The sequence below is a fragment of the Canis lupus genome, chromosome 7, assembly GCF_011100685.1.
Source record: "Canis lupus familiaris isolate Mischka breed German Shepherd chromosome 7, alternate assembly UU_Cfam_GSD_1.0, whole genome shotgun sequence".
NCBI classification, from domain to species: Eukaryota; Metazoa; Chordata; class Mammalia; order Carnivora; family Canidae; genus Canis; species Canis lupus.
Window position 1 is genome coordinate 31,304,634 of NC_049228.1, and position 13,349 is coordinate 31,317,982.

A 13,349-nucleotide genomic window follows, 5' to 3' on the forward strand; every position below is an offset into this window, starting at 1 on the left:
ATTTTAATATACTAGCATAAAAATACATATAACCATTGTGTATGTTTCATTTTAATTCATATCATTCACTTTCTTTGTAGAATACTTGCTCAGCCCATTCTTTTTTCTTCTAGTAACCATATACACTTTATCCTTCCCCTAAAATTACTTTTCATTTTTTAATGAAAGTATAATTGACACACAAGTGCTACATTAGTTTCAGGTGTACAACATAGTACTTCCACAAGTCTGTACATTACACTATGCTGACAAGGGTAGCTACCACCTGTCACCATACAACACTATTAAAATACCACTGACTATATTCCCTATACTACACTTTTCATCCCCAAAACATATTCATTCCATAACTGGAAGCCTATACCTCCTACTTTCCCCCTTTACTCATTTTGCCCATTTCCCCACCCTCCCCTCTGGCAACCATCAGTTTAGTTTGTTGTATGTATTTATGAACCTATTTTTGCTTTTGTTTTGTTTTTTAGATTTCACATAGAAGTAAAATCCTGTATTTGTCTTTCTCTTCATTCATCATAACACCCTCTAGGTCCATCCATGCTTTGCAAATGGTAAGATCTTATTCTTTTTTATGACTGAATATTATTCGTGTGTGTGTGTGTGTGTGACTCTATACACACACATACAACATCCTTTTTATACATGCATCTATTGATGGACAGTTGGGTTGCTTTCATATCTTGGCTATTGTAAATAATGCAATAAATACATGGGTGCATATATATTTTCCAATTAGTTTTAATTTTCTATGGGTAAATACCCAGAAATGGAATTACTGGATCATATGGTATTTCTATTTTTAATTTTTTTTAATTTTATTTATTTATGATAGTCACAGAGAGAGAGAGAGAGAGAGGCAGAGACACAGGCAGAGGGAGAAGCAGGCTCCATGCACCGGGAGCCTGATGTGGGACTCGATCCCCGGTCTCCAGGATCGCGCCCTGGGCCAAAGGCAGGCGCCAAACCGCTGCGCCACCCAGGGATCCCTATTTTTAATTTTTTGAAGAACTTCCATACTGTTTTCCACAGTGGCTGCACCAATTTACACTCCCACCAAAAATGCACAAGGAAAAAAACCTGTTAGTTTCCAACGGAGTAATTTCTCAAGTTCACACCTGACCCTTTATATGGCTTTATAGGGAGAGTAGAGTCCACAAGACACTGGGGGAGAGAAAGAAGGGAAATAGAGATCCTAAGATTAAGTCACAATCATTTCACAATGATAAGATCTATAAATATTCAGAATCTTGATAGATCAGGGCACTGACTACAGCAAAGGAACTTAAAAGTGCCTGTGAGGTTTCAGGAGGCAGTCTGGAAGGGAGGGAAGGAAAAGAGTTATTTATAAACTGTGTGGAGGGAAAAAAAGGCAAAAGGGGAGAAATTGTTTTCTTTTGTCCTGAAAAATCCTAAAGAAAAACGGGAATCCCCACAACCACACCTCTGCTACCCTGAAAGCATTCAAAGAAATTAGTTTGGTACACTGACAGAAGAGGGAGCACCTGAACTATGAATCTCCAAACCACCAGCCATGTCCAAGAAATACAAAGGAATAACATACCTTGATCTACAGAAAGCTACAAGAAAACTGAAAATGAGACTGAAAACACTCTTGCTGATAACCCTCTCTTTACCTTCCTTCCCTCCCCAGTCAAAAAATCATGAGAGGAAAACTATAACATAACACTCTGTGTTGAATTAAATATCTTCAAACAAGAATTTTAAGATATGATAACATGCCCTGAATGAGAAATTTCAAAACTAAGAACACAAGTAAGAGCTGACAAAACTCTGGAAATAAAATTACATCAGAAAAGAACTAAATTACAAACATATGCTGGACTCCCTTCAGAAAAGAAATTAAATAGAACAGAACCAATAAACTACAACTGAATAAAAATCTCCAGGAATAAGACCTGATTCTGCATAATGAATGGGCTCACCAAACAACTGAGAAATTTGGAAACATAAAATGTAAAATCTCTGGAAGAAGTACAGATTACCAAAACAGATCCTATTAAAGTCAGAAAGCCTAATCAAACCGATTTTCATAGAACAGGGAAAGTTATCAAAGAACTGCCCCACAAAAATTTGCCAGTCCCAGATATGCACAACTTGTAGGAGAAACTTTTAAAGGTCTTGGAAGACCCAAAAGTAGATTTGAGAAATGGAAAGACAAATCTCTTGTCTTTGGATAGAATTCAACATTATAAACATTTCAGTTCTCCCCAAGTTAATTTATAAATATAATGCAATCCAAGGAGTTTCATGGAGCTAGACAGAAGTGAAGTGATACTTCTGAATATACCTTTTTGTTTAAACACATTAAAAAGGTAAGAGAATCCATAAGGATGGGGAAAAACAAATGGAATAAAACAAGCAAATGGACGCAATTATATTTCAAAGGAATATTTTAACCATGCTGAAAAAGAGGGGGGGAGGGGAAGAACCAACCCAGATAACTTTTGAGCAAAGTATTTAGACTATATGCCTTCAGACTAAAAAACAACTGAAAGCAAATTCTGAACTATTAATTTTTTACAGTAATATCACTCAATTTTTAAACAATTGACTTTTAGTTCATGTATTCTAGGACTGAACAAACAAGTAAGAATATTGAACACCAGGTTTTTTACTCAGAGAGGGAAAATACAAAAATAGAAAAGTGGAAAACCAGAAAACAGTATGTGTTGAACTGGAATTATAGGTATTCAGTATGAACTCATGGTGAGATAGACATAAAAATGTATGCAGAGACTGTATATATATGTAGCTCTCTCCACTACAGGGAATAATCAGTGATGCTTTAGAAGGAATGAGCATACCCGTACCCACGTTCTATCTCCTAAACGCTGTCCTCCATTTAAAGGAGCCAGGGATCCTTGGAGAAATGGGTAATCCAAAGCTGAAGCAGGGAAAGCACAAAGATAAGCCTGCAACACTAAGTCAGAAAGCGAAGCACTCAAAGAATTGTGAAGAAATGTCAAAAGGACAAACCACTGCTTTGAAGGGCTTCCCACTGGCCATAAATCAAACTGAGCATAAAAACTAAGTTGATAGTAACAGATTGCAGCCCATTTGATAAAATAGGAATCCATGATTCTATACTCCTAAATTATTTTTTAAAAATAAAAGCTCTTAGGGCATCTGGGTGGCTCAGTCAGTTGAGCAGCTAACTCTTGGTTTCAGCTTGGGTTGCCTGGGATCAAGCCTCATGTCAGGTTGCTGCTAAGACGGAAGTGTGCTTGAGGATTCTCTTTCCCTCTCCTTTCCCCCTGACAAATAAATAAATAAATCTTTAAAAAAATATAAAAGCAAAGCTCTTCCTTACAGAATGTCAACTAATAAACGTAAAAGGAACAGCTGGATTAGAAAACTCACCATTTAGAAACATAATAATTACTCATTCAGGCAAAAGTCATCAGTGGATGTGAAAACCATGAGGCAGACTAAAATTTGATATTATCTACCAAATCTCAAAATATCTCCCTACAAAATAATTCCAAGGTGAAAACCAGTAACTTTTCAAGGGAGAAATCTGGAAAGGACTATTTTAAGTTATCAAAGTTATCATCAGTGATGGAACTGGACATCATATGCATCCAGATATGACATAATGAGAAGACCTAATTTTTGTGGTATTCCTGTCTAAAATATATTACCTCAAACTAAATCATGAAGAAATACAGGCAAACTAAAACTAAAACATTCTATAAAGCAACTGGCCTGTAATCTTAAAAAAAGTTAAGATCATGAAACTCAAAGTCAGTCATTTGCAACTACCTTCTCCCATTCTGAAGGTTGCCTATTAGTTTTTATTTTTTCCTTCACTGTGCAGAAACTTTTTATATGTTGATGTATGTTGATGATGTCCCAATAGTTTAATTTTTGCTTTTGTTTCCTTTGCCTCAGGAGATACACCTAGTAAGAAGTTGCTATGGCCAATGTCGAAGAGGTTACTGCCTGTGTTCTCCTCTAGGATTTTGATGATTTCAGGTTTCACGTTTAGGTCTTTCATCCATTTTGAATTTATTTTTGTGTATGGTGTAAGAAAGTGGTCCAGTTTCATTCTTTTGCATGTGGCTGTCCAGTTTTCCCAATGCTATTTGTACATATAGAAAGAACTTCTAAAACTGAACATCCAAAAAACAAATAATCCAGTTAAAAGGTGAGAAGACATGAATAGACATTTCTCTGAAGAAGGCATACAGATGGCTAACTTGAAAAGATGCTCAATATCACTCAGAGAAATACAAATTAAAACTACAATGAGACATTACCTCATACCTGTCAGAATGGCTAAAACTAACAGCACAGGAAACAACAGGTGTTGGTGAGGATGTGGGGAAAGGGAACCCTTTTATACTGTTGGTGGAAATGCAAAGTGGTGCAGCCACTCTAGAAAACAGTATGGAGGTTCCTAAAGTTAAAAATAGAGCTACCCTTCAATCCAGCAATTACACTACTAGGTACTTACTCAAAAGTTACAAAAATACTAATCCAAAGGCATACATGCAACCTAATGTTTATATAGCATTATCAACAATATCCAAACTATGGAAAGAGCATTTCCCAATGTCTACCAACTGATGAATGGATAAAGAATATGTGGTATACACACACACACTGGAATATCACTTAGCCATAAAGAGAATGATATCTTGCTATTTGCAACATCGTGGATAGACCTAGAGAGTATTATGCTAAGTAAAATAAGTTAGAGAAAGACAAACACCATATGATTTCACTCCTAACTGGAATTTAAGAAACAAAACAGATGAACACAGGTGGGGAAGAAAAGACACAAATCAGGAGACTCTTAACTACAGAGAACAAACTGAGGATTTCTGGAGAGCGGAAGGTACGGGAATGGGTTAAACAGGTGATGGGCATTAAGGAGTGCACTTGGTGTTGTATGTAAGTGATGAATCACTGTATCCTATACCCGAAACACTATATGTTGACACAAATTTAAATAAAAACTTGATAAAAGACAAAACAGTCAAAGTAAGACTGAAAAACTATTTCAGAGTAAAGGAGTCTAAAGAAACCTGATAACTAAATGCAACGGGTGATCTTGAATTTAATTTGTGTTAATATACAATAAAATTATCAAAACAAGAAATTGCCATTGGCACAATATTATTGTCAAATCAGAAGGCCATATTCATATTTTGCTAGTGTTCCAATAATGTCTTTTATAGTGAAAGAAAAAAATCTAGTCTAGAATTCTGCCCAGGACCACATGCTCCATTTAGTTATCAGGTTTCTTTAGACTCCTTTAACTGAAATAGTTTCTCAGTCTTACTTTGACTCAAAATTTTCAAGTTTTTATTTAAATTTCTGTACTATTCCTTTTTTCTTCTCTGTACTATTCTTGCAAACTTTTCTGTAAACCTGGAATTATTTCAAAATAAAAAATATTTTCAATTTATTTCACTGACATACTTCTTATAGGTAAGTAGTATAAAAATCCCATGTAATAAAACATCTGTTTAAATAAATATATTCTTTCATCAGTACAAAAATTCTAAGTGATAAAGCACCATCTCAGTTATTTGGTAATGTGTTTTGCTTTTAGCTGTAGACAACATGACAATGTATGGGACAATCAATGGAATCTTCTTATTCAAGGAAATAATGATTCCAAGCTTTCATAGGAAAATAGTGCCTATTGACGAAAAAAAGAAAAGACTAACCCTGTCATATTTTGTCAGTTCACAAATTCAAAACCACTATCACAAAATCACTTATAAATACCTTGTGTTGCTAGAATAATCCCACATGGCCACATCTAGGAGGCTCCGAACCCAGGTTTTAGAGGGCTCCTTAAGAAATTTTTGCTGGTAGATTCCCACTACAAGATCTTCTACAGTGAGAAGTTCTAGATCTTGTCTGATTTCTTCCATTGGTAAACAGAAAAAGGTAAACAATTACTGAATTTAGGTACACAGAACATATATACCAAAATAGAAATAACAGATGTTACAATGCACTTAAATAATGACCTAGTTTTACTTACCTGATGCCTTTGCCATATGCTTCAAACACCAGTTGACTCTGGCTCTGTCATCAGACTGGAGAAGGGAAAAAATTTACTTGTATTTTCTCCTACACTGAGTTAATTTTAATCAATTGCTGTCCTTTCAAACTGGGGAGGTGGGGGTGGCAGGAAGGGAAAGACTGAAGAGTTTGTGACAACTAAATGAGAACCATAAAAAAGAGCAACATACATTTTAAAAGACTACTGCTTTTAATAACCAGTAACATTTATAAAGCGATGCTAAGAGACTCTGTGAAAAGCAAGGGAGATCTAGGGTAGGCACATGAAGAAACCAATGTTCAGAAAAAGATAATCTGTTCATGGTTACACTAAAATAGTAATGTTAAAATCCAGTTCTTCAACTCCTAGCCTAAAAGAATTAGACAAGATAAAGAATAAAGGCTCTCTAAAGATTACAAAAGAAGATCAAGAGATTGTTACAAAGTTTTTAAAAAACAGTGATCTTACTTATTAGGACAGGTGTACAGATTAGAGCACCCTTTCTTCAGAGTAAAAAAGGGATTTCAGCAGGAGAAACTAAAAACATGAGATCTGCCAAATTAGAAATAACATTCAGCTTTTGCAGTCTTCAAAATCCCTCCAATACCACAGAAATTATTATACCTAATCACATTCAAAACAATTCAGAATGAACATGTTTTACCACACACAGCTAACACACAAGCAAACATTCTTTCTTTGGGTACCTTTCATGGGTCTTTTAGTATCTCAGTACATGCCTTAAAAAAATTCTTAAAATGAAATTACCTTGCAGTAGATAAGTGGCCAGTTTCCTGGGTTTGGGTGAATAAACCTATAAAGGTTTTGTAACACAGTTGCTTGGTCATACCCAGATTCGAAGTTTGAAATAGGAATCTTGTGACTAGAATCACCTGAAGAGAATACAAAGGAGTAAGGAGTTCAAAATTTGATCGAAGTAAGTATTATGAAATGGGTAAGGAAGAAGGGTTACAGGAACAAGGTACTGGGTAACTCATATTTAAGCACTAGTACCAAGCCTAATTATAGTTAGGTACTTTATATTACCCCATAATCTTATAAGAAGGGCATACACACATATTATAGAAGACACAACTGAAAATCACAAGTTAGCAGAGGTCAATAGTTGGCAAACAATGGAGTCAGGACTAAAGCCCGGTTTAAGTGACTGAGCCTATGTGTGTTCATTATTCCCATCTGCCATTCATGAATCTGTTTTATATATAAGGCTGGAGAACTTAATAGCAAGGACTGCTTTTTCAAAGGTTGTAGGATTAAGGTTTCACTTCCAGTAAAAAAAAAAAATGGACCAAGTAATTCAGACCAACTGCTCACAAAAATTTAAACTACCTGAGGATATCAAGAGCACATACAGAGGGACGCCTAGGTGGCTCAGTGGTTGAGCACCTGCCTTTGGCTCAGGATGTGATCCTGGGTGCAGGGATGGAGTCCCATATCAGGCTCCCTACAAAGAGCCTGCTTCTCCCTCTGCCAGTGTCTCTGCCTCTCTCTGGGTCTCTCATGAATAAAGAAATAAAACCTTAGGGATCCCTGGGTGGCGCAGTGGTTTGGCGCCTGCCTTTGGCCCTGGGCGCGATCCTGGAGACCCGGGATCGAGTCCCACGTCGGGCTCCCGGTGCATGGAGCCTGCTTCTCCCTCTGCCTGTGTCTCTGCCTCTCTCTCTCTCTCTCTCTCTGTGACTATCATAAATAAATTAAAAAAAAAAAATTAAAAAAAAAAAAAAAAAGAAATAAAACCTTAAAAAAAAAATCTTTTGGGATCCCTGGGTGGCGCAGCGGTTTGGCGCCTGCCTTTGGCCCAGGGCGTGATCCTGGAGACCCGGGATCGGGTCCCATGTCGGGCTCCTGATGCATGGAGCCTGCTTCTCTCTCTGCCTGTTTCTCTGCCTCTCTCTCTCTCTGACTGTCATAAATAAATAAAAAAAAAAATTAAAAAAAATTAAAAAAAAAAAGGATAGCTAGTTTAAAAAAAAATCTCTTTCTGTCTAGCAAACATAAATCCTCTCTGGATGAGGGGAACATCATTATTAGCTTTCAATTACTTTAAAATCATTTCTTCAGCATGGCAGGGAAAATGGCGGATGGGAAGGTGGGAGAAGAAAAGCCTGAGAAGCCATGGTAAACTGAAGCCTCCAGAGTAATGGAGGGGAAAGTTCCAGTTGCTGCGCTGAGAAGTGAGCAGCTGAAGCAGCAGCCTGCAGACCTCCCAAAAAAGTCTACAAAAATATCCAAGTCTGGATTTGCCACAGGTAGTTAGATGACAAAGAAAGCCTCAGCCATATCCATCAAACTCAGATCAAGTAAGCCTTAAAAAAAACTGTTCCAATTCTTGTTTCAAAACCCTTTTCAGTGGCAGCAGCTTTTAATGAAGACGACGACAGTAAACCAAAGGAAATGCCTCCAGAAGCAAAGATAAAGATGAAAAATACTGGAAGGAATACACCAACATTAGCAGGACCAAAACTCCTTCAATAAAGTAAAGCATGGTTTCTCTGATAACCAGAAGCTACGGGAGCAAAATATAAAATCTCATCTTGGAAATGTCCATGACCAAGACAAATCATGTGTTTTGAAACTGGAGTGTGGAGTGTCAAGTTAAAAGAAATAGTTTCCTTTTTTAAAGAATGGTTATTAAGATTACCCTTAGAGCCGCCTTTTTTAAGATTGAGAGGCAGAACCCAAGTTTGAAATCAGAATTACTTTATGTTTTAAATGCAGATTTCAAGATCTTCGCTTAAAAAAAAAATCAGAAATGGTACTTTTCTATTTTTTTAAACACAACTATTAGCACATTAAAAGGGAGGTATAAAGTTACTGTCTATTTAAACTGCAAACAATTACTCTTAACTCCCTGAACCTAAACTGTATGGCTCCCGGGAATAGCTTTATGAGAGAGGGAGTATTGTATTGTGAGGAAAAGGTTATGGAACTATATACTGAAAGTATATTAGAGAATCAAAATACATCTTTTGTCCTCATAGGCATTTGTTTTGTTTCAAGTCATCATAAACAAGGTATTGCACTGCTAGCAGTTGGTACAAATACACTTAGCTCCTTAGGAAAAAATTTTAAAATTGTATATAAATTGTTGAGTATTCTAAACAGCCCACTTCAACCATTTCAGTGGGTCTACCTATTTATTCGTCTTCAAAGACCATTTGCTACAAAAGTAAGTATTTTGAATGTGCTTCCCTTGGTTTTTGTTATTAGCCAGTTCCTGTAAGCATTTCCATCAAATCCTGAGGCAAATCACAAGGAAGTGGTTTCTTTTCAAATAACAAACTACCAAAAACTTAAATATTTGGCTATTTTTTTTAAAGGTAGAAACACCAAAAAAGCAACATCGCATGAAAATGAAGAGGAGAATAATGTATTTTCTATAACTCGGTTAAAGCTTAAGTTACTAACTTGTGAAAGTGAATTTGATTTGGACTTAATAAAAAAATTATTTTAGTACAGTAATATAATTCGATGTATATATATGTTAATATACAACACACATAATATGTTTATATATATATAAACAGCCTTTCAAAAGCACAATTCAGGTACCAAAGATAAAAAGAAAGAAAATGCATCTCTACACACATCTTATGGGATCTTTGACCACATATACATTGTTCGATCTATGTATTACAGGGTTTCAAAAAGATTTTTGTGATAGTTAATGTGATAAACACATATTTAAAAGCATAGTCACAGATAAAAGAAACAGTCTAATGATTTCCTTGAAAACAACTACAGTGTTTAATCTTGAGGCAGCTTCAGATGATTTTATTGGTAATCACTACTCACTGAGCTCTTTTAATAGGTAACAGAGAAGTAACCTGTATATGTTCCCAACACTTTGTTAATTTGCATTCAAGTTTAGAGTAAACCGCAAACAATGGAAATGTATATAGAACTATTAGTTCTTACATGATTTAATTATGTCATAAACTCATGACATAATTAACTCATGACAAGTTGAGTTCATATGAACTCAACTTGCTTTAAGTAAGCAAACTTTCCATTTTTGTAATTTTACTGTTTGTTAAAATAACATGCTTCTCTTATGTATTCTTTTCTTACCTTAAGTGAAATATTAGCCTAAGGTCAAGATGGGAGAGAAACAACTGAAATGAAGGTCTTCATTAAAATACCAATAAAAATAAATAAATAAAATAAAATAAAATACCAATAAATTTGGGGTGCCAGCATGATTCAGTTGGTTAAGTGTCTGACTCTTGATTGCTTTGATCATAATCACAGGGTCCTGGGACTGAAGCCCAAGTTGGTCTCCAAGCTCAATGGGGAGTCTGCTCAAGATTCTCTCTCTCCCTCTTTCCTCTTCCCTGCCCCACATGCTCTAAAATACATTTTAATAAGTACCAATAAAAAATACCAATAAATTTGCCATTCTCAAAGATTTTTTTAGTCTACATGAATAACCAGGTACAAGAAAAAAGAAGGAAAACCAAACCAAAACTGATAACAAGGAGATCCAAAGGTATTTCAGCTACTGAAGTTACTCAGCACAGATTTTAAATCATTCTTGTATCTGAGAAGATCAAATTATGAATTTCAGCATAAAGTTATATAAAAGGATAGAGTTCAATTTCTAATAATGACAGTGAGAAACTGAACAAATGAAACACCTGCTTGAAAGCACTGTAGAGATAAAACTGCAGTGAGAATCAGGAGTCCAAAGTCTTGGAGAGGAAGGAAATCCTAGAAAGCTTGATTCTGGCATTCGGGTTCATTGGTAATTTGAGCACTTATCAACTCTAGAATAGGAGATTTAGAGTGTGAGAAAATTAGTAGTTTTCAACAGACCTAGACTTGTAAGAATTAAAAATATTATACCAGGGGCACCTGGCTGGCTTTGCTGGTGGAGAAAGTGACTCTTGGTTTTTGGGCTATGAGTTCAAACCCTATGTTGACTGTAGAGATTACCTAAAAATAATTTCAAGATTTTATTTATTTATTCATGAGAGACATGAGAGAGAAAAAGAGAGGCAGAGACACAGGCAGAGGGAGAAGCAGACTCCATGCAGGGAGCCTGACATGGGACTCAATCCTGGGTCTCCAGGATCACGCCCCAGGCTGAAGGCGACGCTAAACCACTGAGCCACCCAGGCTGCCCATCTAAAAATAATTTTTAAGAAAGAATTTATTTATTCATCTGCGACAGAGAGAGAGAGAGAGAGAGAGAAAGAATGCATGTGCATGTGAGCAGGGGCAGAGGGAGAGGGAGAAGCAGACTCCCTGCAGAGTAGGGAGCCCTATGCAGGGCTTGATCCCAGGATTGAGAGATCATGACCTGAGCCGAAGGCAGATGCTTAACCGTGACCCACCCAGGCACCTCCAAAACAAAATCTTTAAAAAAATATTACTCCAGTATTACTTGCATATCTTAAATATGTAGTTAGAAAATATTCAACTGTCTTCTGGCTTCTACTGTTTATGCTATGAAGTCAATTACAAATTTCACAAGTGGTCCTTCGGTGGTAATGCGCCTTTTTTCCTTTTTTAGAGATCACCTAGAAATACATGGGATTCTTAAAATATCTGAACCCAATTTTGTATTAGCTCAAATTGAATTAAGGTGCTCTGAGATGGCTTGTGACAGAAGCTTTCTGCCAAAAGCAATCATATTTTTTTTGGAGAGGAATAACAAGTTTTCCCATCTACTGTTTGGCACTCAAAAAAATGATCAGACATATGAAGAAATCTGGTACCTTGACTGAGCATCAAGATAAACAGACCCAAAAAGATCTCTATAATAGGGTTATCAGACATAAGACTTTAAATGTTCAGGGAAATCAATATTAATAATTTCACCAAAACCATAAAAAAGAACCAAAGGTAAATTAAAAAAAAAAAAAACTAAAGACCTATTCTCTAACCCATTTTAGGAGGGCAAAGCAACCTTGGTAACAAAATTAGGTAAAATTATCCTCAGTCTTTAACATGAATGCACAAATCCTAAAACAAAATATTAACAAAATATTAACAAACCAAATCCAGCAGGTTTACTGCTAGAATGGAAGGTTGGTTATTAGCAAATTACCAGATGAACAAAAGACACAATCATGTGAGACAGAAGTACTGTTCATTAAAATGTACAACTGGTACCTCCAACCAAACTGGGAATAGAACTTTACTGTGATCAAGAATGCATACAAAAAAAAAAAAAAAGTGCATGAAGAAAAAAGAAACAAAGTATAAAGCAAGCAGCATAGTTGTTGGTGAAACATTAGAAACTAGAATTCCTACCCAGTACCCTACGACAAATTTTTAAGTTTTAAATTTTTTTTTTAATTTTTATTTATTTATGATAGTCACAGAGAGAGAGAGAGAGAGAGAGAGAGAGAGAGAGGGGCAGAGACACAGGCAGAGGGAGAAGCAGGCTCCATGCACCGGGAGCCCGACATGGGATTTGATCCCGGGTCTCCAGGATCACGCCCTGGGCCAAAGGCAGGCGCTAAACCGCTGCGCCACCCAGGGATCCCATAAATAAAAAAAATATAGATTAGAAAAATGTCATCCCACAGACAGGACTATATAAGGAATTTTAAGAACTCGAGTTACAGTTTAGCAATGGCTGGATAAAACTAAAATACAAAAGCAAATAAAAATATAATTTCAAGAGATATCACTTAAAAATAACAAAGTTTATAAGCTATAAATTTAACAAGATATTAAGATCCTTGTGAAGAAGACTGTAAGTGTTGTAGGCTTACAGATGTCAAAAATAAAAGTCACCCCTTGTTTACAGATAGAATATCATGAAGCTTCAGTTTTCTCCAAAATGATCTGAAGATTTAAAGGTAATTCTAATCTAAATTTCAACAAAGGTATTTGTAAAGCAGGATACTCCAACTCTGAATCGTATGAACAGCAAAGGGTCAAGAATAATGAGGATATTCCAAAATTAAGTCAAGGAACTTGTCTAAGTAAGTATTATTAAAATCTTGTGTTTAACAATATGGATACCAAAAAAACAAGCAGACCAATAGAAGAAAATAAAGATACCAGAAAGACTCAGGCATCAAACAGAAATGTGGCACTACATACTGAGAACAAACTGATTATTTAATAAATAATGCTGAGACAATGGATTATCCACATAGAAAAAGAATGAATCAGAATCTCTACATCACACCAAACATAAGTCAATGCCAGGAGAATTAAGAACTTTGGCATGAAAAACAAAACTTAATAAAAACTATCCTTTATGGCCTTCTGGTAGAAGAAGATTCTTAAATAAGATACTAAACCCCCTCAA

At 35.8% G+C, this 13,349-nt stretch overlaps 1 protein-coding gene across 2 annotated transcripts in view; it reads right to left on the bottom strand.

Annotated features, from left to right (window-relative positions):
* Positions 1 to 13,349, bottom strand: part of MAEL (maelstrom spermatogenic transposon silencer) — a 30,545-nt gene that overhangs the window by 10,187 nt on the left and 7,009 nt on the right. For both annotated transcript variants that reach the window (XM_038542652.1, XM_038542653.1), the window contains exons 6-8: positions 6,827 to 6,951; positions 6,038 to 6,092; positions 5,776 to 5,917 (exon numbers count right to left, since the gene is read on the bottom strand). In XM_038542652.1, coding sequence (XP_038398580.1) covers positions 5,776 to 5,917; positions 6,038 to 6,092; positions 6,827 to 6,951 — 322 coding nt within the window. The remainder of the gene's footprint in view (positions 1 to 5,775; positions 5,918 to 6,037; positions 6,093 to 6,826; positions 6,952 to 13,349) is intronic.